At 34.8% G+C, this 22,524-nt stretch overlaps 1 protein-coding gene across 7 annotated transcripts in view; it reads right to left on the reverse strand.

Moving 5' to 3' along the window:
• Nucleotides 1-22,524, reverse strand: part of NAV3 (neuron navigator 3) — a 608,990-nt gene that overhangs the window by 71,530 nt on the left and 514,936 nt on the right. For all 7 annotated transcript variants that reach the window (XM_040233842.1, XM_040233840.1, XM_040233838.1 and 4 more), the window contains 6 exons: nucleotides 19,171-19,212; nucleotides 17,547-17,707; nucleotides 11,484-11,672; nucleotides 8,984-9,036; nucleotides 3,947-3,970; nucleotides 1,151-1,228 (listed from right to left, as the gene is read on the reverse strand). In XM_040233842.1, coding sequence (XP_040089776.1) covers nucleotides 1,151-1,228; nucleotides 3,947-3,970; nucleotides 8,984-9,036; nucleotides 11,484-11,672; nucleotides 17,547-17,707; nucleotides 19,171-19,212 — 547 coding nt within the window. The remainder of the gene's footprint in view (nucleotides 1-1,150; nucleotides 1,229-3,946; nucleotides 3,971-8,983; nucleotides 9,037-11,483; nucleotides 11,673-17,546; nucleotides 17,708-19,170; nucleotides 19,213-22,524) is intronic.

A 22,524-nucleotide genomic window follows, 5' to 3' on the forward strand; every position in this document is an offset into this window, starting at 1 on the left:
ATATATCACTGTGTAAAAGCCCAAATTCCATTATGTATAGCAGTAATTTATTAATCCAATAACAAAGTATACAAGTCCATGCAAGAGACATTTATAAAAGAAAATAAATCCTGAGTAATCATTCAAGACATTTGTATCTTTACTATCCAGGGCATAGGGTCAGTTACTGAGCCTTCCTTGTTGCAAACTTCTCTCGAAGTTAAAAAAAAGATAAAATCCATTCAAATACAGTGCTAAAATGAACTCCTCGTGAGGGAACTAACTTATACACTGCGGAAGGAAAATCTCTCTCATTGAAATCATACACAATGGGCCCACACCTGCTCACTTTTGCTATGTCAAGCTTTGTTGAGATGGAAAAACTCAAGGCAGAGCAGAGCGTAGTAAGACAGTGAACAGGCCCAAAGCCACCCAGTGGGAGTGAGCAGATTGATGTTGAGCAAAAGTGTCAGGACACATGGCAAAATAGCAGGCGCTTCCTCACCCCTCACTGCTGCTTCGAGACCCTGGTCCTCAGGACCAGGCACAATGCCACATGCCCTCCTGGACGTCTGCATCTACTCTAAGTGCTCCCTGGCACACTGGAAGATCTTCAGTAAATGCTAATATCATTGGTAGTCTTTATCACCATCATTTTTGCTATCTTTGGCTCCTTAAACTATGAGAAGGCTACTAAGGTTTTTGAGAGAACTATAGCTCCTTTACAATATAGCTAAGATACCCAAATTCAGACCAATCTAATTTTTGAGAATTAATTGGATGCTTCATTAACTGTTCAATAAATTGTGCTGAAGGAGTCAGCATGCATGAATCTTTTATCTTCCATGGTCAGTCACTGTCAACCCCTCACTGTCTCGTGGCTTAAGAAAGTCTTATGTATGGGGAATGATAAAAATAAGAAAAGAAATAACCTTTCTAGATGTTACGAATGTTCCAACCTTACAAGAGACAAAACGCCATTTTAACCACATTCTCATTCCTCATCAACTTGGATTTAAATGTTATGATTCAGTGTGCACAGTCTCCTGATTTAGAGACTTAAGTCTGTATCATTTGGACATCTAATGTTTTTGAGCCTGTTACTAAAATTATCCCATTTACTATTTAAACATCTGTTTTAATATGTCAAAAAAAATTAAAAATGACTTACATTTGCTGAAAGTTGAGATGTGAGGGTGGCAACTTTTTCTTGTGATGCAACCAGCTCTCTCCGTAGTTTATGGATTTGCTGAATGTAATTTAAAAAATCAAATCAATAGGGTAATAGATTTAAAATAAATAAATTTAAAAAAAGGAATTTAGTCCAAAAAAGTAAACACTATAATTAGTTCATTCTAATACCACTGTATCAGCACCAATTTCCAAAACTTAAAGAAATGTGAAAGCTGGCTACTGAGTAACAATTAAATGCCCCTTATAAGAAGAAAGGCAAGTGCCTATGTTCACAACTGAAGATCAAATCAGCACATTAAAGGATGCTTTTTTGTTCATTTGCCATTTGCTTCAGTGCTTATTTGCCATTGCTATTTGAACCCAGAATCAGTTCACTTTGTCTATTGGTCCTTCTACCTCTAGAAATTTATGGTAATAAAAGCTTTTCTTTTTAAAAGTTAAATACACATGTATATTTTCTGGGTCTTTTTATTTTTCTATCCATTTTTGTATGTTTATTTCCTATATTTTGATAAGTACTAATAAGCTGTAGAATATTCCTACAGTCACTGAAAGTTGGCTACAATTCAACATTTAATGATTCCATACTTGAAAATAATTTTATTGGCTGAAGTTTTCATTACTAACACTTAGAGAAGCCTTCTCAACTATTTATTACAATGTCATTTATTCAGTGAGCTACTATGAGCTCCAAGCAAAATCGCTTTATAGATTATTCATAGTTTTAGAAAAAGGGGAAAAGTCAGTAAGACTGTGTAAATGGCTAGATAAACCAATAACAAAAATATGCGAAAATGTTTTCTTTTTTTGGTTTACTCCACTCTCAGGCTGCAGTTTACCCATCCGTCTCCCCACCCCCGTCTCCCCACTCGCTCTGGTCATGGCCGTGCCGTGGTCCACAGTGTGTGTCCCCTTAGTCGGGTTTGTGCTTTGTCTTCATGTCTTGTTAAACGGTGTTTTACCCCCATAGCAGTAAGTTGAATTGGTGCATCACTATGCAGTTACAGGAGAAGGCAATGGCACCCACTCCAGTACTCCTGCCTGGAAAATCCCTTGGACGGAGGAGCCTGGTGGGCTGCAGTCCATGGGGTCGCACAGAGGCGGACACGACTGAAGCGACTTAGCAGCAGTAGCAGCATATTCAAATAAATTAAACCAGAAAAAAGGTGAGAGTATTTTTAAGTTTCAGTACTTTCCAGGGTTTAATCTGCATGTCTCATGATGTCATGAAATATACAGTGATAAGTAAGGTTAAAATGTTTACAAGAATCTAAAATAAGTTTACAAGTACACTTTTGGTCTCAAGGGATTTTAATTACTTAGATGCCAAACATTCTATTCTGATGAGTCTCATTTCTTCAAAAACAAGTCGCTATTGTTGTAGTTGGACTTTCAAAACACTATCTTAGTTTGAAAGAGGATTCTTGATACAGTCCATTGAGTGCTTATTTTTTCCTACTCAGATTTTTGTAGAGAAGAAATGGTGGTCAATATTCAAAGATTCTAAAAAATGAAACTTTAAACTGGGAATAGAGACAGCGGATATTAATATAAATTCAGCAGATGTGATTCCATTTGACTCCTGTACTTTAAAAAAAAGACACACCCAGATCCAAAGAGAATTTGGGTTCATTCAAATGATGATGACCACAAATATCTCTAAGAGGCATCTATTTTCTTAAAACAGTATAAAGTCCAAAGAACACTTCTCAAATTAATATTCTCTATTACATGATTATATTTCCTTTAAAATTAAGAATACAAGAAACCTGAAACTAATGTAAATCATTAAAGAAAATGATCCACTATGGGTATAAATAATTAAAGTGGAGTGGATAACTACTAACATGGCAAATAGATGTGGTACTTGTACGCCTTAGTAGCTAAACAAATTACGATCAATGAAGGAAGCTTTGCCGTGTCCCCATATATAAATAGTTTAGGTTTTTCAAAATCGTATTTACTCTTTGGTCTAGCAATTATACAGATAAAACTGGCATAATTTACACTTTCTCAATATTTTTATTGTAATGTATATAGAGAGAATTAAAAAAATTTATTGTAAATATTGTAAAGTAAAATAGTACAAACTTTACTCTAGAAGACAGATAAAATAAAACTTCAAAGGGAAGAGTTACTTTGCAAAGGCTATTGCCAATGCATTTTTCTTTGCTCAGGGTAAAAGGAATCAAATAGTCATTAGCACATTGTGAATAAAGGCCTCATTAAAGTCCCTCTGCTCTCCTTGGAAGGACAACTTTCAAACAAAGAGAAAGAAAAAGAATATTCTCTCCAGGTTGCAATCTGATTTGTAATGAAATACTTGTTAAGTGTGTGATTAGAATAACATACTGCACTAGACATCAAGTGATTAGAAGCAGAAAAGTACTGGGAGCAAACTGCCTTGTGGAGGTCTAGTGCCTCAAATGTAATCCTTGCCATAATTCTACGTGCTTAGTCACAGCAGTGGGGGAAGAGACCATATATTTATTCAGGCATCAAAGATTTTTAAGTGATTACTACTAGAGACAACTTAATAGGTGCTGAGTTAAGACCCCCAAGCTAGAATGTGAGAAGAGAGTTTGCTTCTAAAAACTTAAGTTTCACTTTCTTTTAAGAGGAAATATCCAAGACTATTTATCATTCCTGGGTCACCTCGACCAGCAGTGTTGGAGTTATGGATTGTATCACAGAGCCCTCTGGTGGTAGAACTACTCATTTCATCCTAAATGTAATAGAAAATAGTCAACTAAAAATGCTGCTAGGTTGTTACCTCTGAATGAGCCTTTTCTTCAGCCTGTAAAAAATAAAAGGAAAAAGAACTATAAATAATGAGTATTAATTCATTTCACAAGTATAAAAGAATATAATAAATATACTGTGTAATTTAAAATGTTATTTTGGTCTAACGTAAGAATAATAAAATATAAGATATTGAATAAATTAATAGTAAAAGTAGGAACTGTAGGACTGCAAATGATATTTATTTATATTTAGACCATACTGAAGTTTGAAAACACAGGTTATCTGACTGATGGATATATACTGTGTCTTAAAATCTTTAAAAGTATAGAATTGAAAGATGGCGCTGCCTTAAGGTCCAGACAACAAGTAACACAAACAAAAGTTATAAAATTATATCTTTAAAAAGGTGATTGCAGGAAAAAGTAATAGAGTAGATTTTTTTTTTTTCATACAGATTTTAGGAAATATGTACTCCATGAAATCATAGAGATTTTTAGCCAAGACCTAGGAGTTGGAATTTTATTCTGTGAATTATAAATCATAAAGAATGCCAAATGCAACTACAGGAAAAACATTTACCTGTACTGACAACCACAGAAAATCAGCTTATTAGTTACTATTTTGTTGCCTTTTTCCTAATGATCACTAAATAAGTTTATTGGGCTGCAAGTCAGCAAAACAATAAAACACCCAGTGGTGAAGTGGTGAAAAAAGTGGTTGGCAAACACAGGCTCTACAGATGCCAGAAATAAGCACTACTGTAGGACCTCAAGGGGGCGTTTTGGCCTCAGCTGTAGAAAACTCCTAGCTCTGTTTTTCTTCTTCTCACCGGGCTGCAAAAATGCCAGACAATGAGTTACATGTGCCATTATACTTGGGAAACTCCCTTAATCTGAAAAAAGCTGGAGAATATATAATATTGCTGAACATTACAAGTCTTCACTGCCTTGAGCAGCTCCAAGGATGAAAAACAATCTCTTACCTCCTATTTCTCTTTTTGCAACACTTTCTGATTAACTGATGCAGAACTACCCGAACTACTTTTTAATTCTTTCATTTCTCCAGAAAACATAAAGTGAAGCAAAGTAAAATAACTCTCTCTATATAAATATTTTTTATGCATAAGCACCTCTTTTAAACAGGGTTTTGTTCTTTTATATATTTTCTCTAGTCTTAAAAATATGAATAGTTAGTAAGACACTGGGATAGATAGTAACAAGACCGGGAGATGACTGTGGCTCAGATCATGAACTCCTTATTGCCAAATTCAGACTTACATTGAAGAAAATAGGGAAAACCACTAGACCATTCAGGTATAACTTAAATCAAATCCCTTACGATTATACAGTGGAAGTGACAAATAGATTCAAGGAATTAGATCTAATAGACAGAGTGCCTGAAGAACTATGGATGGAGGTTTGTGGCATTCTAGAGGAAGCAGATCAAGACCATCCTCAAGAAAAAGAAAGGCAAAAAGGCAAAATGGTTGTCTGAGAGAGTCTTAGAAATAGCTATGAAAAGAAGAGAAGTGAAAAGCAAAGGAGAAAAGGAAAGATAGACCCATTTGAATGCAGAGTTCCAGAGAATAGCAAGGAGAGATAAGAAAGACTTCCTCAGTGATCAGTGCAAAGAAATAGAGGAAAACAATAGAATGGGAAAGACTAGAGATCTCTTCAAGAAAATTAGAGATACCAAGGGAACATTTCATGCAAAGATGGGCACAATAAAGGACAGAAATGGTATGGACCTAACAGAAGCAGAAGATATTAAGAAGAGGTGGCAAGAATACACAGAAGAACTATACAAAAAAGATCTTCATGATCCAGATAACTACGGCGGTGTGATCACTTGCCTAGAGCCAGACCTCCTGGAATGAGAACTCAAGTATGCCTTAGGAAGCATTACTACAAACAAAACTAGTGAAGGTGATGGAATTCCAGTTGAACTATTTCAAATCCTAAAAGATGATGCTGTGAAAGTGCTACACTCAATATGCCAGCAAATTTGGAAAACTCAGCAGTGGCCACAGGACAGGAAAAGTCAGTTTTCATTCCAGTCCCAAGCAAAGGCAATGCCAAAGAATGCTCAGACTGCCGCACAATTGCACTCATCTCACAGGCTAGTAAAGTAATGCTCAAAATTCTCCAAGCCAGGCTTCAGTGGTACATAAACCATGAACTTCCAGATGTTCAAGCTTGATTTAGAAAAGGCAGAGGAACAAGAGATCAAATTGCTAACATCCGTTGGATCATTGAAAAAGGAATACAGTTATGAGAAACATCTACTTCTGCTTTATTGACTATACCAAAGCCTTTAACTGTGTGGATCACAACAAACTGTGGGAAGTTCTTCAAGAGATGGGAATACCAGACCACCTGACCTGCCTCCTGAGAAATCTGTATGCAGGTCAAGAAGCAATAGTTGCATCTGGACATGGAACAACAGGCTGGTTTCAAATCAGGAAAGGAGTACATCAAGGTTGTATGTTGTCACCCTGCTTATTTAACTTATATGCAGAGTACATCATGAGAAACACTAGGCCAGATGAAGCACAACCTGGAATCAAGATTGCTGGGAGAAATATCAATAACCTCAGATATGCCCCTTATGGCAGAAAGTGAAGAAGAACTAAAGAGCTTCTTCATGCAAGTGAAAGAGGAGAGTGAAAAAGTTGGCTTAAAACTCAACATTTAGGAAAACTAAGATCATGGCATCTGGTCTCATCACTTCATGGCAAATAGATGGGGAAACAATGGAAACAGTGACATACTATTTTGCGGGGGGCTCCAAAATCACTGAAGATGGTGACTGCAGCCATGAAACTAAAAGTTACTTGCTCCTTGGAAGAAAAGTTATGACCAACCTAGACAGCATATTAAAAAGCAGAGACATTACTTTGCCAACAAAGGTCCATCTAGTCAAAGCTATGGTTTTTGCAGTAATCATGTATGGATTTGAGAGTTGGACTATAAAGACAGCTGAGCGCTGAAGAACTGATGCTTTTGAACTGTGTTGGAGAAGACTCTTGAGAGTCCCTTGGACTGCAAGGAGATCCAACCAGTCCTTCCTAAAGGAAATTAGTCCTGAATATTCATTGGAGGGACTGATGCTGAAACCGAAACTTCTGAAACACCCGATGTGAAGAACTGACTCACTGCAAAAGACCCTGATGCTAAGAAAGATTGAAGGTGAGAGGAGAAGGGGACAACAGAGAATGAGATGGTTGGATGGCATCACCGACTCAATGGACATAAGTTTGAGTAAACTTCGGGAGTTCGTAAGGGACAGGGAGGCGTGGCGTGCTGCAGTCCACGGGATTGCAAAGAGTAGGACACGACTGAGTGACTGCACTGAACTGAATACTTAGTAAGACAGTGGTTATATAAACAGTAGTTACCTAATAGAATCCCAATAGCCTTTATAGCAAAACTGGTTTAAAAATAAACACTGACATAAAGCTTTAATGTTTTACATCTCAAATTTATTTTAAAGTTAAGTGAATCTTTAAGTAAAGATTCAATATTTTAAAATTATAATAATTTCAAGGTTTCATATAGTTTGATTTTTGAATCAGACATATATTAGTATTTTAAGACAATTTCATAGACAGAAAGAAAGTTAGAAGTTGTTTGCCTTGACACATATGATGTGATTAAACCTGTTTGGTTTCTCTGGCATTTTGAATATTTCCTGCCAGTTTATTCTATCCAAATCCTGCTTTAGGCTTGCTAGGATTATACAGACCTGAAACTCAATAAGTAATCTACATGTTTAAAAGAGCACTGTATGTTATTTACAAAAATTGTATAAAAAGAAATTCATCAATTTTTATTATTAATAAAAAACCCTGAATAAGTTATATATACTAACTACATGCATAACTATTACATATTAATTATATATATGTATATGCATACTGTATAGAATCATTTCCTTGCTGACTTTTCAGAACTTTTTCTTTAATCTTTGCTTTCTTTCATATGCTTTGGTTAGCAATAGTTGGTAGCTGTTACCATAAAGTGGAAGCAATGAGCCAGATTATTAATATTATATTTCTTTTGGTGGGTTAGGTATGGATTGATGATATATGATGAAATATGATTACTTCTTAGTATTAAATAATGGTTTTGAAGCTGGCTCAATGTCCTCAAGGATGGTAAACAGTATAAAACATCTTGCCTAAATAAAAATATATTAGATGTTTCTTTATTCTGCAAGCCTTTCTTGGTCATTCATTTATCCTTTAAAATTTATTAATTAAAAAATATTTGCTTTATTATTAGATGTATGTTAGGAAATATGCTGAAGGGATCCAGAAAAAACTAACTCAGCCCTCCCTCTTATTAAATCAATACAAAGTAGATTAAAAGTACAAAACCAGTTCAACACAATTTTTAATGTACATGACTGAAGTGACTTAGCAGCAGCAGCAGCAGCATAATGTTAGCCTCAGTGAGATTCATAAACTAAAATATACCTAGGATGAAAGAAGTATTTTATAAAATATAACTCCCTGTAGACTAATTTTTAGAAAATGATGAAATTATAGTAACTGGGCAGAAAACTTACACTTGTAAAAACAAAATATATTTCACACACTGGAAAAATAAGTTGATATACTGGCATTTCTCTCTTAAAAAATTAAGTTTTAAAAGTCACCCTCTTTAAGAAGATTTAGTTTAAAAACCCTTTAATACAATTTTCTCAAAAAATGAACTTAAAAAATAAAAAACAAAGAAAATGAAGAAAATACCATAGAACAATTACCAGTCAGAGAACCAAACAAAAAGTGGTCAGTATGATAAAGTTATGATGGAGAATAGTACATGGTTTTAAGGGTTTTGAGTCATAAACCATCAGGTTTTATGAAGTTCAGTTTTTCATCCACTCACTGATTACAAATACAAGTGTGTTATAGAAGAATTGGTAGAGTACCTGCCTCCTTACCAGATATGCAAGAGCTTAGAGTACACCTTTATGTCACTGTGGAACTTCTGTGTAAATGTCAACCTATTTAACAAAGGTTGGCAAAGGCAAAAGGTTTTTCACTACAGCCAACACTTACCGTGGAGTACAGAGAAGAGGTGCTGGAGACCAGTGACAATGAAGAGCCATGAACTGAGGGAGCAAAAAAGAACAAGAGGTAAAATAATGATGTCTGTTCAGAACCACCAGCCCTTTACTGAAAAATGAAGAAGAGGTGGTTAAGGAAATAAAAGTAACATAAGAATCTGAGGACAAGCCTGCTGTTAATTTTTAGACATCCAAATGTTGAGCCATGGTAAGGTCCCATACCTTTCCCCTAAGGTACTTGCTCCATCATGTACAAATGCAAGCCCTTCTAGTATGCCATGCACATATTTCAAAACAGAGTAAGCTCTCACGCAACAATTAATCAGAAAATCAAGGACATCTTAAGTTACTATGAAAGTGTAAGCTTCCAAAAAAGTTTTATGTATTTTATTCTATTTCATTTTTTATACAACAAAGGTTGATTTTCAGTATTTTTCTCCATATGTGTTCAGGGAAATAAGCTATTTCAACATTATCTGTGATGAGCTTGTTATACTCATTTAAATGAAGTATGGTTTCTTCCTAATTTTGGTAATAGAAAAGTATGTATTTTAAGGGGGTGTCTCTTAGAAATTAAGAGTGGAAATTTTATACTGTCTTTTGGGGAGGTGTAGAAAAATATCATCTAGAACAGTTAACAGAATGATTTATTACTTCTGCAAGTCCAAGGTATTAAGCTCAAAGGAGGATGCAATTGTGCTTAATTATACTTGTAGAAAAGTTCTTCCTCTTTTCATTGTGGGATAGTATATAGTTATTTCTGCTTACTCATCTATTAAAGAAACATTAGTTGAGTACACACAATGTGACAGGCCCTGGCTAGATGCTGGGACTATAAAATTGAATGTCACAATTCTCAGAGCTCAAAAAGAAATAGAAATATATGTAACTAAAAACAAAATAACAATGGGGCCATATAAATACTATTGAGAGCAATGTTCTAAGAAAGCACCGGGGGTGCTCACACCTGGTCTGGAGAGGTCTAGGAGAACAGGTGGAATGATAATAAAGTGATGAATTCGAGAGCTATAAGGTCAGATTATTTATCCACATAAAGGAAGGCCAGAATTTCCAAGCATATACACAGTATTCTCTCTGCCAGGGAAGCACCACAGAAAGCCATGAGCATGTTTAGCACATCATTTTTCCAGTATTTTTTTTATAAAAGGCCTATCTGTGAAGAGAGAGATAGAACCATTTTAGAAATGCAATGACTTTACATTTCAGATTTGTTATATTTTGTCTACATCTGCAGCTATCAGGCGGCTCTCAGGGCAGAATTCACTGTCACAGTGAATTCAGTGCTTTGGTTAATATCCCAAAAGGCAGTGGCAACTGCAGTCAACTGATTTAGTAATCACCTGGTAAATAAACATACTACAACGATGACCTGAAGACCATCAATTTTCACAGCTGCCTCAATTTTAGTCAGAAGATGTTTTAAATAAGAAGGTAGGAAGGGGAAAAATAAAGAAACAGAATTGCTCTTTACTGTGTTTTCATCCTTAGAAATCACAGACACAGAAATTGGATGTAACAAAGTTATGAAACTTTCTCAAGTTTATACCACAAATAGAGAGATGACCAGTTATGTTTCAAGATCGAGTCTTTTCTGTTATAAAAACTGACTAAGGCCCAGGATAGTATAGCTGACTGCCTCTGATTTTATTCCAAGCAATTTGAACTTCTATGTTTACCTTTGTTTTATTCTTAATGAAAAGTGCTTTATAAAATGTATGTCACAATTTTCCTTTGTGAGCACTTAAAAATCATCCATTAAATCAAAGAGGAAAATCTCTCAAATATTATTATCAAATTTGACATTTGGGGTTATACACGTTAGAAAATTATACACATTCAAAAATCAATTAAGCCTTCTGAGTTTTTCAAAGAGTATTTGTTATAAAGTGTTCATGTAGAATTTTACAACTATAAAGACATTTATTAGGTCAGGTGAGAATTTTAGTGTAACAGATAAAGGAAATATAACTTATAAAGCAAAATGTAGGTGCACTATGAATTCTTAAATGATATAATAAAAACTAACACCAGAGGGAGTTTCTGAGAATAAAAGTTGGCAGCATGTGGTTGTTTCATATGAGAATTTTTTCTGGTTTATGTATCTTTTATGGTTTTTAATCAATGTGTCAAATAAAACATTCACTTTTATATTTGGCAAACCCAAGCAAATAGTCTCTAAAATTGTCCAGGTTTGTGTAGGAGAACACCAGATTTATTCTGAACTGTTCTATAGCCAAGTATTAATCTAAACTATTTCTAAATGCATAAAGAAACAGAAGGTAATACATATTTCCAAATGCATAAAGAAACAGAAGGTAATACAGACTAACACATCTTCAAGTTTCAGGGCTCCCGAAATGGAACTACCCTACTTGATTTACTCTTGAAGGCATCCTTTTGACATGAGTGATAGATATGATAGCTTTCAGGTCTGAGTTAATCAGCTTCATCCTTATTTCCCCCACACCTACCTTCTTCCATGCTGTCCCTGAATGAGCCTGAATGACTGATGGCCCGTGGCCTCTCCTCCAGAGACGTGGCGCTCCCACAAAGATGGGAGTCGTCATAGAGATCGAAGGACGAGTCTTGGGCTGGGATGCTGTTTGAGCGCATCATGCTGGGCCCAGGAAGGTTAAACTGAGAAAGATTGGTTGGGCTCACTGAAAAACAAAGTGCACACAGCCCATTATTCCGGGGCTTGGAAGTTTGCCTCTGAAATTTTCAATAGCAGTTACAGTGGAGTCCCTCTTTTCTCCAGCACTTTCATGGCAAGCAGTATGTCAATTTCTAAAGCAATATTAAACAAAACCATCAAGTCACCTCTAGTTTTTTCCTAGAAATGATATGGTATTTCCTGCTGCCCATTATGAAGAAAAAATTGTCTTCCTAGAGTCTGGACATTAATTTTTCGAGAAAAAAGAAATCTAAATTTTCTAGGCAAACGTGTAGGAAGCTTCCAACCAAAGACTTTCAATCAGTTTGAGTTCTAAATTTTTGTCAGTTCATAATCAGAACCATCACTATTATCAGAGTTAGGTTATAATAAAGAAAAATTAAAATGAAATATAATGTAAGGTACATGGTTATCCATAGCTCATTGCGATGTTAATCACTTAAAACTACTTTCCATTGTATCCAAGATGAGAATGTCACAGTGAGACTGTCAAAAGTCACAAACTTGTATTTCTCAGGCAATACCTTAAGTCTGTAATTTGAAACATGAATTTATTTACCCAGGGCCTACTGCCAAATAGTCCTAATAACATTCAAGTTTTTAGGCCAACTGATTGTCATTAATTTAAAGAAATATGTGGTTGACTGAATTGGAAAACAATATCGCTTTAAATTTGGAATAAAAGCAAAACAGAAAAAATTAAGATATATACTTATCATAAATGCTTATAATTAAGAAATACAAGTTGTTATAGACATGAGGAAGCAGGCAGGAGACACTTAAGATATGAAAAGAATGGCTGAGTACTTTCAAAATCTTGGAGAATTTATGTCTTTGGCTTAGAACTGGTCTGATAAAATTTCAAAACTTGCTATTTTTTTTCTTTGACATAGGCACTACATATCTTAATGTAATTGCTGAATCTCAGAACAATGTAAAATATGGGGCATATATGCTATGAGATAACTTTAGAAGACTGTCTCCTATTTGCCAAGTACTATGCTGGATATTTTACAGGTATTAAGGAATCTGATAGAGCCAGTTGTGAATTGAAGTAAAATAAGACCAAGAAAAGTAACTTAAGACTTAGAATTATATCTATGTGTGCATATGTAACATATAATAATGAAAGAAAGAAACTTTGGATTTGCAAAGTCCCCAACCCACTGGAAGAAGGGAAGAAAGGGTGGAAAGTAGGGGTGGGGGAAAGAAAGAAAGGAGAGTGAGAGAGTAAAAGTTAAAGATCTTTCAGGCACATTCCTTCAGTCAGCAGTGACAAGTCCATGATTGCTAAAGACAACCAACAGATACCCCAGAGGACATTCTAGAGTCGAATGCGTGTGTTTAAGGTGTCTGGACTGGAGTAAATCTTTCCTATCATAGGTTCACAGTATGAACTGACTTTTTGTTAAATGAATGAGGTACTGAATACATTTGCAAGTGCATCATTTTAATACATACATATAGAGAGAGAGGTTAGAAACACACTTCATTCACTGACTTTATGCAAATTCTTACAAAATGGTTGCAGATACATCCAGGTAAAGTCTCCTTATATAATTTCAAAACATAACATTTAGCTCATTCAAAATGAAATAGTAATGGGGACTAGGACAGATTTTAAAAGGAATGGTTTGGAGTGAGGAGGATGGGACGAATTGAGAGAGTAGCACTACTATGTGTAAAATAGCTAGCTAGGGGAAAGCCGCTGTGGAGGGGAAAGCTCAGCTCAGTGCCCTGTGGTGACCTGGAGGGGCGGGAAGGGGTGACTAGGAGGAAGGCTCAAGAGAGAGGGTGCATGTGCACATATAATCGACTCACTTTGCTGTACAGCAGAAACTAACACAGCGTTGTAAAGCAACTACACTGATTTTTAAAAAATGACATAAGGATAGTAGCTGGCTTTGGGGGAAGGTATGGATTGTGGCTGGGTTGCTAGATGGTGGAAGGGAATTTCTTAAGTGTTGAGAATGTCCTGTCTTGACCAGAATGAGAGCTGCGTGCATGTTCACCTGGAAATACTCATTAAACTGTGCTTTATATTTTAAAAATAAAAAGAATAGTGGGTATTTACAAGCATTTCTGATAGGTTCTCCATTGGAAATATATTCATTCTATTTAAGAATGTTCAGTTAAGTTAAATCTATGGCAGGTTTGCTTTGTTGTTAATGTGGTTGAATAGAAAGATCAATAAAGCAAGGTCTCTGGCTTCAACAGTGACCTCTAGAGGAGGTGACTGAAAGGTAGACAACATAAAAGAGTCAGAGGAAAGCTATGTAATAGGAGTCAAAAGTATGATGGACAGAGAATTTCTGTAATGGGACACAAATCAGTACAGGGCCGTCTAGTGGTAGCTTTGCTTTCCACTTGCTTTAGGCAAATATTTCCATATCTACCCTGCAGTTTCTTCATAAATTAAAAAAAAAAAAAACATGACAGAATAAATGGCCTCTAAGATCCACTTAAAGCCAGGGGACATGTAAACATTTCTAATAAGTGAGATGTAGGTGTGACAAGATATTATGGAAAAAGAGAGCTACTGGCTTTGCCTTAAATTGTATATCATACTAACGTCACTGTTTTTTTATTAAATTATATGTCAATTTTTGATGATCTGAGAACAGGAACTGACAAAAAGATGGAGTGGGTTTTTAAATACAGCAAATGACTCCAGACTTTGCTGCCATAGACATATTAGCTAATGAGCTCATGATATTTTTCTAATAAAAGCTGTCATATGCAACTTACTTTTATTTTATAAAATTTGGGAATATAACTAGGAACTAGGTGGAGATTCATAAAATGTTTATTGATCATTTAAAGAACTTTAAAAGTGGAATATATCTAAATATAGGTAGTTTGTCATTAGTGGATTTAGAGAAGCTAGAGCTGTCACAGAAACTTGCATAACAGATTCACAATTGAATCAGATGTAGGTTTCTTCTAACTGTGAGATTCTACTCTTCCTTGAGTATAGAAGAAAAAGTTTAATCCTGAATGGCTTAAGGGTGAATATGGAGAGGAACTAGAAGGGCATTCAAGGTGTAGGGAGTTTAGGGAGTAAATGCAAAGAAACTTCCCATACAAAAATGTTTAAACGCCATTCTATGCAAAAGTGAAAGTGAAAGTCACTCAATCCTGTCTGACTCTTTGCGACCCCATGGACAGTAGCCTGCCAGGCTCCTCTGCCCATGGAATTCTCCAGGCCAGAATACTGGTGTGGGTAGCCATTCCCTTCTCCAGGGACTGAAGCCAGGTCTCTTGCATTGTAGACAATTCTTTACTGTCTGAGCCCATCAACTATGTAGACTTTGAAACTGACACGTTGATGGTAATGCTTCTACATGGTAATCCTTGAGGCAAGGTGAAAAAGAATCTGAGCAACTGTCATCACCCATGGGACTATGACAATATCTCACTAGGTTATGGGATGCCTCACAAGGACTGTGACTGAGAGTAAATAAAATTGCATCCAATAATAATTTGTTTATGTAAGTTATATTCTGTAATGCTTTCTTGGAGAGGAACGATTTCTATTATAGCTATCATGCCAGAAACCATATACAAGCCAGAGTTGACTTCAGCAATAGCTCACAGTAGTCTACTAATAATGACATAATAGTAGTGACCTTAAATTTCTAATGTTTATTTTTTATATGTGATTTTTACAGTAACATTTCCAAAAATTTTATATACAATATTAATATTTTTAGTGGCTAAGAATAAAAAGCATGGTTAATGCAACTCTTAAGTTCTTATAATAATCACTTATCTTAGTAATCAGTAATCACTTGTTTTCAATTTGATCATTTTTTTTGAATAAGTGATTATTCAAAATCACCAAGTGATTATTCAAAAAAAATGATCAAATTGAAAACAAGTGATTACTAAAGTAAAATGTAGAACAATGCTACCCATATTCAAGTTACAGTGTTACATTTGATATATTTTTAAAATTTAATAATAAAGTGATTATTAAATCACTTATGATTGCATTTTAATCGTATCTGCTCTCTTGCCTAGTAAATGTAAGTTCCAGTGGTCTGGAAACACAACCAAAAGTCTTCAACAGCAATTTTCATGGTTTTGAAACTAGTTATTTTTTTTCTCTTGTAAAATAATACAGCATATCTGATATGAACCCACATACCCACTTATAAAATACGGGGAGGCACATAAAAGTGTGTGTATATGTATGGGAAGATCTTTCTTCATAAGTCCCAGTGGGTGAACGCTTTGAGCAGTATTAAAGTAGAGATAGTAAGATCTATTTGAAACCTACTGCAATTCTCTGCTAGTGTAAGACATCTCTTTCCAATAAAAATGATGATGTAGCAGAGTCTACCAAGTCTGATACTCTATCTCTCGTCTCTTTGTACGTTAGTCATTCCTTACGATATAACCTAGGTATTGTGAACCTATTTAATAGGTGAGAAAATTGAAGTAAAATGACTGCTAATATCAGACACAGTAAATAGCAAGTTTTTTCCTTCTCAAAAAAAAGGGGGGATCAATTGAATCAGAATAATAACAATGGAAAAATAATGGAGTAAGGATTCATATACTCAGATTAATGCCAATTAATGAAAAGATTGACAGGAGGGAGCCATGAAATACCCAGCAAATTCAGCAAACTAGGTGACATGGGTTTGATTTCAATATTGTACAATATCAGATTTTGTTTCATATGTCTGTGCCTCTACAAAAACATTTCCATTTCATTTTTTGAAATCAAAGTTTTAAGCTTCCTGTTGCGTTTTATAACTACAACTCAAAGTAAAAGTTTTACCATCCTTCGCCATTATGAGACAAAGAAATCTCATCACTGTGTAGGTTCATCAATAAAAACTTGGTGTTGGATGTATATTCACTAGTACATTTAGAACAATAACCTAAATAACTGGTTTTCATTGTCATAATCTCTAGTCTCTATAGCAGAACAGTTATAATAGAAGAGAAAAAGCCTTGACTATCCCAACAGGGGGGAAAGTTGAAAAGTCCCTAATTATTACAGAATTTGGACATTCTGTTGGTCTATTGCTACACAAAAATCCTCAAGTGAAAAAAATAATGCGACTATTTTACACATGACTTTATAGAAGAGACATCTGTTTTAAAAGCAATGGATCTGTTCAATGATAACTGGCATATTTAGGCTTTCATTATTTTGTCACTTTCCCTTGTGTTTTCTGTGATATTTGTGCAAATGATTTTATATTTTGTAAAAGTTATGCTAAACACAAAGTAATCCAGTGTTTCAAATAATCATTTCTCTTCATTGCCTTCATCCAAAAATGTTCACAGGGTATTATCTTAATAGGAATTCTCATATGCATTTTAAGGAGAGTTTTAACTTTAAAATGAAGATGTGACTATGGAGTCATGGAATGATATTTTTTCTTCTTAATTATTTCTATTTTCTTTTTTTCTACAAAATGATAATTAATTTTCTTATAAGGATTAAAACATTTAAACAGAAAAGAAGGAGGGGTTTTACTGGTTTCTAAGAGGACTCTGAGAAAACTCCTAGGCTTAAGGTCAGGTGTTCTGGCATCAGTTACTACCTCTGCCCCTTAAGATTGGTGATTTTGTTTTTTTAAGTCAAAAAAAATCTCTTTTTGCCTCTGGATCTTAGGATATAAAATAACAACAATATTAACTATGTCAACTGGTTGTCATGAGAAATAAACTGCATAATGCTTGGGAATTATTTTGGGGATTGTAAACGTGCAAATAAAATGTAATGTTAAGGTGTCTATCTCCTGTTTAAATGAGCAATCCTTGTGAACGTATGCCAGGGTTCCTGGGAGAGTAGGTGGTAAAAGGAACAAGATGAAACTGATGGTTTAGAAGATTTTACCCAAGTTGGAAAAGTGATATTTTCCTGTTGCAGAAGATGACATGGCAGAAGGGGACACCAGGGGTGACTGGTTGCCGGTATCCTGCAGCCCTCCAGTAGAATGGGAGCGTAACCACTCTTTGCCTTCCTCTTGGTTGGCCTGCCGAGACGATGGGGTGTATCTGCAAAACAGCACAGCTAAGACACTTCAGCACATCTGCAAGGGCAAGGCAATATCAGGACAAGAAAACAATTGAGAGGAGCTTACTATTCAGACTGAACAACATTCTCAAACAGATTGAATTTAATTATAATTGCTTAGTTCTTCCAGATGATTTGACACCATCTGTTTGAATCTCACAGGAAAAAAAATAAAGGATTTTGAAAAGAAAATTATGTTCCTGTGAGATATGTGGTTGAAAATCATAAGCAACGAGCAGACAGCCAGGTTAATTGAGAAGGGCACAAAAGCATGGTGTTTAGAAGGGTGTGAAGAAGGTGAAAACACAAAGTAAATATGGTAGACAGTAGTGGGCCAGAAGCCAAAGGAATGGATGGCTGGTCACAATAAGACACAGGAAACAGAACAAACTGACAGATCTTTTTTAAAGGGACGGGAAAACATTTATTTGGTTAAAAATGCCACTTGACACCATGTCTGGATTTTTTTAAAACATGGAAAGAGAAATAAGCTCCCTTTATTGGAATAAATTTCTGGAACAAAATCTTAAAGTGGAATATTTGCAAACTGTTTGCTCTTGCTAAGAAACTGGAGAGAAGGAGGATAACAGATAAAGATCTAATAGGCCAGTATTCACTTTCGCCAGAGTAAGTAAATTCTTAGTTCCAAATAGCAGTCAACTTATCATGTTCGTATAGTGTCATACCTCTAGTAATAGTTCATTCCATATCTTCCCATTAGATAGATGTGTACAGTAAAAGATGGCCATGCATTAAATTTTATATTTTTTTATGAACTTAAGAATCCCGGGAACGGGGGAGCCTGGTGGGCTGCCGTCTATGGGGTCACACAGAGTCGCAAACGACTGAAGCGACTTAGCAGCAGCAATAATTATTTTTATATTATTCTGTAATACTAGACTAATTTTTGTCTGTACTGATTTGATAGATATCAGCGCTTCTGAAAAACAGAGAAAAAAGCTCTTCTGAGTTTTTACCAAAAGGATTTCTTAAAAATTATCCCTTATACTATTTGTCCTCTGATGATGAAAATAACTTTTCTTTGATTCAAATTAGAGTATCCTTCAACCTTTCAACATTAATTGGCTACAGGTGCAGACTATAGGGGTCGAAGCTTTTGTAGGCATATGCCTCCAAGATACAAACTTTAGGGAAACTGATTTTATTCTTCAGAAGTGAGTTCTGAATTCTATTAAAATTGCTGCCCCCCAAATACCATCTTTTTCATCACATTTAATTTACTGAGTTTTGGCCTCTACCAACTTCTGCCTGAGGGCCATCTCACCAACTCCTCAGGCCAGAGAAAACATCAGGATTAAGAGTGAGTTGATCCTTGAAGTCAGGTGCTTCTTTGCAAACAAAGAAAGAAAGAGGTAGAGAGACAGCACACAAAGTTTACGTAACAACAGAGAAAGGCAGCAATTGTGCGGAGAGAAATATATACCTTAGTCCCTTTTTGGGTAGTGTATTTCTGTCAAGCTGCATGCTGTTAAAACAAAGAAAACCCCTAAGGACATAATGTAAAAAACCCTCCAAATTATACATCCAACATAAATGACTCTATTTGAAATCTGTTACACAAAATAAGGTTTTCTTTTTTTGTAAAAACATATTTAAAGCTTAACTCATTGGAAAATGCAACCGAAGGACACTGGATTTCACTGTTGTAACACATTCAATGATAACTTAGTGACAGGTCTATTTGAAGATAGATTAAGTTATATATTAACATACTTCTCCTCTAGATTCTATTTACCTAGCATTACGGTAGGTTTTCCTTCCCCATGCAAATGACTAGATTTCTGCTATGATTTCACATGTAAGAGAATCATAGAGGAGGAATGAGAAAGATCTCCGCCTAAGTTAAAGTGGCATGTTCCAACAGACAGGGATGTAATAAATCCCCTTTCAATACTTATTTTTTGTATTTAAATGATCTTTAGTAAAAATAAAGGCAGATATATTCCTATTCACAGAAAAAGAAGAGAAATATATAACTGCTTGAAATGTAATCCTTCTAGCATCATTTATTTAAATATTTTAATACAATTAAACTATGCTATCTTTTTGAATTATAAATTGGATGTTTAAAAGGCTATGAGTTTTCAGTGTCTATTTTAAACAATTCTCAATTGGTCCTAAAAAGGGAAGAAAGAATGTGTCTGGAGAAAATGAGAAGTGGCCTCCCTAAAAATAGAGGAAGAGGGTGTCAAGAATTAAGTGGGACGAGTCTAGGAATTTCTGTTTTAATCTCTGGCATATGGATAACCAAATAATAAAATTAATTTGGATTTTCAGGATGATATCTTTTTCATTAACTTCAAATGGTCAAAATTGAATACACAGGATATGCACATGAGGATGATATAACATGAATGCCAACACAATGACTTGAAATTTAATCACTAAAAATCAAAGCTAAAATGTTTTCTTCTACGGGTACTCCATTAATTAGCACTGCAATAGAATCCATCCAAAGGCATCATCTTCTTTTACTTTACGTACTGGGAATGTCCAAATAGGGTAATCACACAATTATGTAGAGGCCAATTCTAGTATGTATCTTGACTCTAGATGTATCCTTAGTACATCTGTATTTTTAGTACAACAGAAAGGAATCATACTGAACAACTACAAGAGTATTCTAAACATACGCTACAACATACTGAAGCATTGATAGCGTTGCAAGCTATAAAGATTCTCTTTCATATGTATGAATTTACTAAACTTTAACATCACAGAGAACAGTGAAAATAGGCATGGTTTTGCCCATGTTATTTACTGTGTAAACATTATATGTTTGTATTGTACAGAGAATTTAATGAAAGGAAAATCAGAAAATAAGTTTACCGATATAAGTTAAAATTTTAAGTAGAAATATCTGTTTGAAACTGGATATTAATGATTTTATAATACAGACACTTTTCACAAATGCTGAAAGGCTTAAAAACTCTTATGCCTGCAAGAGCCAAGAGGGCAATGGGAATGAGGGAAGTAGAAATGTTAACTAACAGTCTGAAGAGGACAGGCATTGTTTGTCTGAAGCCGGTAAACATGGTACAGGATTTTAAAGGCAGGGTAGCTAGATCTGACAGTAAAAAACAAGCCAGACGTTTTTAAAGTGGCTACAACTTTAAAATTTTTAAGGTTTGGTTTGGTCATTAAAAAAATGTACAAAACAAATGTGAACTAATTATAGCCAAAGGCTGCTCTGATCTGGAACAGTTAGAGGAGAAAACTGTTAAATTTTAAATAATTTGTTTACGATACTTTAATGAGGAGAAATTTAGACCAAAATTAAAATCTATATGAAAAGCTATTTATTTAATAGTATTAGAATAATAAATATCAATAAAGTCTTCTGAAATTGTAGATCAACAGGAAAGTCATTAACTTACATACACCTCTATTTATTCTTTCTAATTACTTTGTCTAAAATATTTACTTTGGCACATTTTCTCTTCAGTCAGTCAGTTCAGTTGCTCAGTCATGTCCAACTCTTTGCGACCCCATGAATCGCAGCACGCCAGGCCTCCCTGTCCATCACCAACTCCCGGAGTTCACTCAGACTCACGTCCATCAAGTTGGTGATGCCATTCAGCCATCTCATCCTCGGTCGTCCCCTTCTCCTCCTGCTAAATGCTTGGCTTCCTTAGTGTTCCCAACATTATGTGGACTATTGTAATTAAGCCAAGATTTCTGATAGGATCTAATTTTCTCTTCAAGGGATCATATAGTTCTTGGGTGTACTTTAAAGGATTAGGATGAATTGCTATTGCTTGTAAGTTTGTTCACAAGAACAAAAAGTACAACTTCTTATATCAAAAATTATTTCAGTCAAGTAATTTATTGGAAGAAACTAGTTAATGTTTATATTGTATATCGTAACTATGAAGATAATTTGCTTTTTCATAGTTTAATAGTCATGAATATATCTTACTAAGAATAAAAGGTAAAAATTTCATCTCTTCAAAATTAGTTTTAAGATTTAGTTTAGAAAAATTATTTATCTGTTTATACCAGAATACATCCATCTGTAAAACTGGTCTATTTGAAGACTGAAAACCAAATTTAAAAAGAATATTTGTTTAAAGAGAATAATTAACTGTATATTTGTCAGTGTATTTCCATAGTTAAAATATATATATATATATATACTGACTTCTGCTAGAATACAGATCAAAGTAAAATATTAACACCACATTTATACTGCAGCTATAAAACTCATCAATATTATCAACTAGATTTATTTTAGAGTTACTTGGTTACAAATAATTACTTTGACCACTTTCCCTGTATTTTAATGTATGAATGCCAAAGAAATGAGTTGATGGCTAAATGGTCAACTTGTAGTCATATTCATGGTAAAAATAATCAGTATTTTGGAAGGTGAGTATTGTTAACAAATAATAACCTATTTGCAGTGTGCCATGTTTGAAGTGATATGTCATCATCAACAATAGACTGAATAAAGGTTTGTGAAAGTTATCAGGCATTTTCAGTGACCTGTGGCACTTTCACAAATAACACAATTAAGATATACAGCCAAGGGCATTTCTGAAAGCTTTAGGTGTGCCAAGAAACAAACAGCATTAAGTTCCTCATGGAAAACCAGGCAGGTTTAAGATACATTCCTGGGGAAAAGAATCAGTACCAAAATATCTGAGAAAGGATTTTTTACGGAGGAGAATCCAGGGCCTTCTTGGCCAACAGAGATGCTTTCTCTTAAGTATATTAGGTAAGGAATGCCTTAGTATGGTCATTTTAAGTTTAAAGGAAAACAGTAATTAATTAAATC

Source organism: Oryx dammah, unplaced genomic scaffold (assembly GCF_014754425.2).
Source record: "Oryx dammah isolate SB20612 unplaced genomic scaffold, SCBI_Odam_1.1 HiC_scaffold_29, whole genome shotgun sequence".
In the NCBI taxonomy this organism is placed as follows: domain Eukaryota; kingdom Metazoa; phylum Chordata; class Mammalia; order Artiodactyla; family Bovidae; genus Oryx; species Oryx dammah.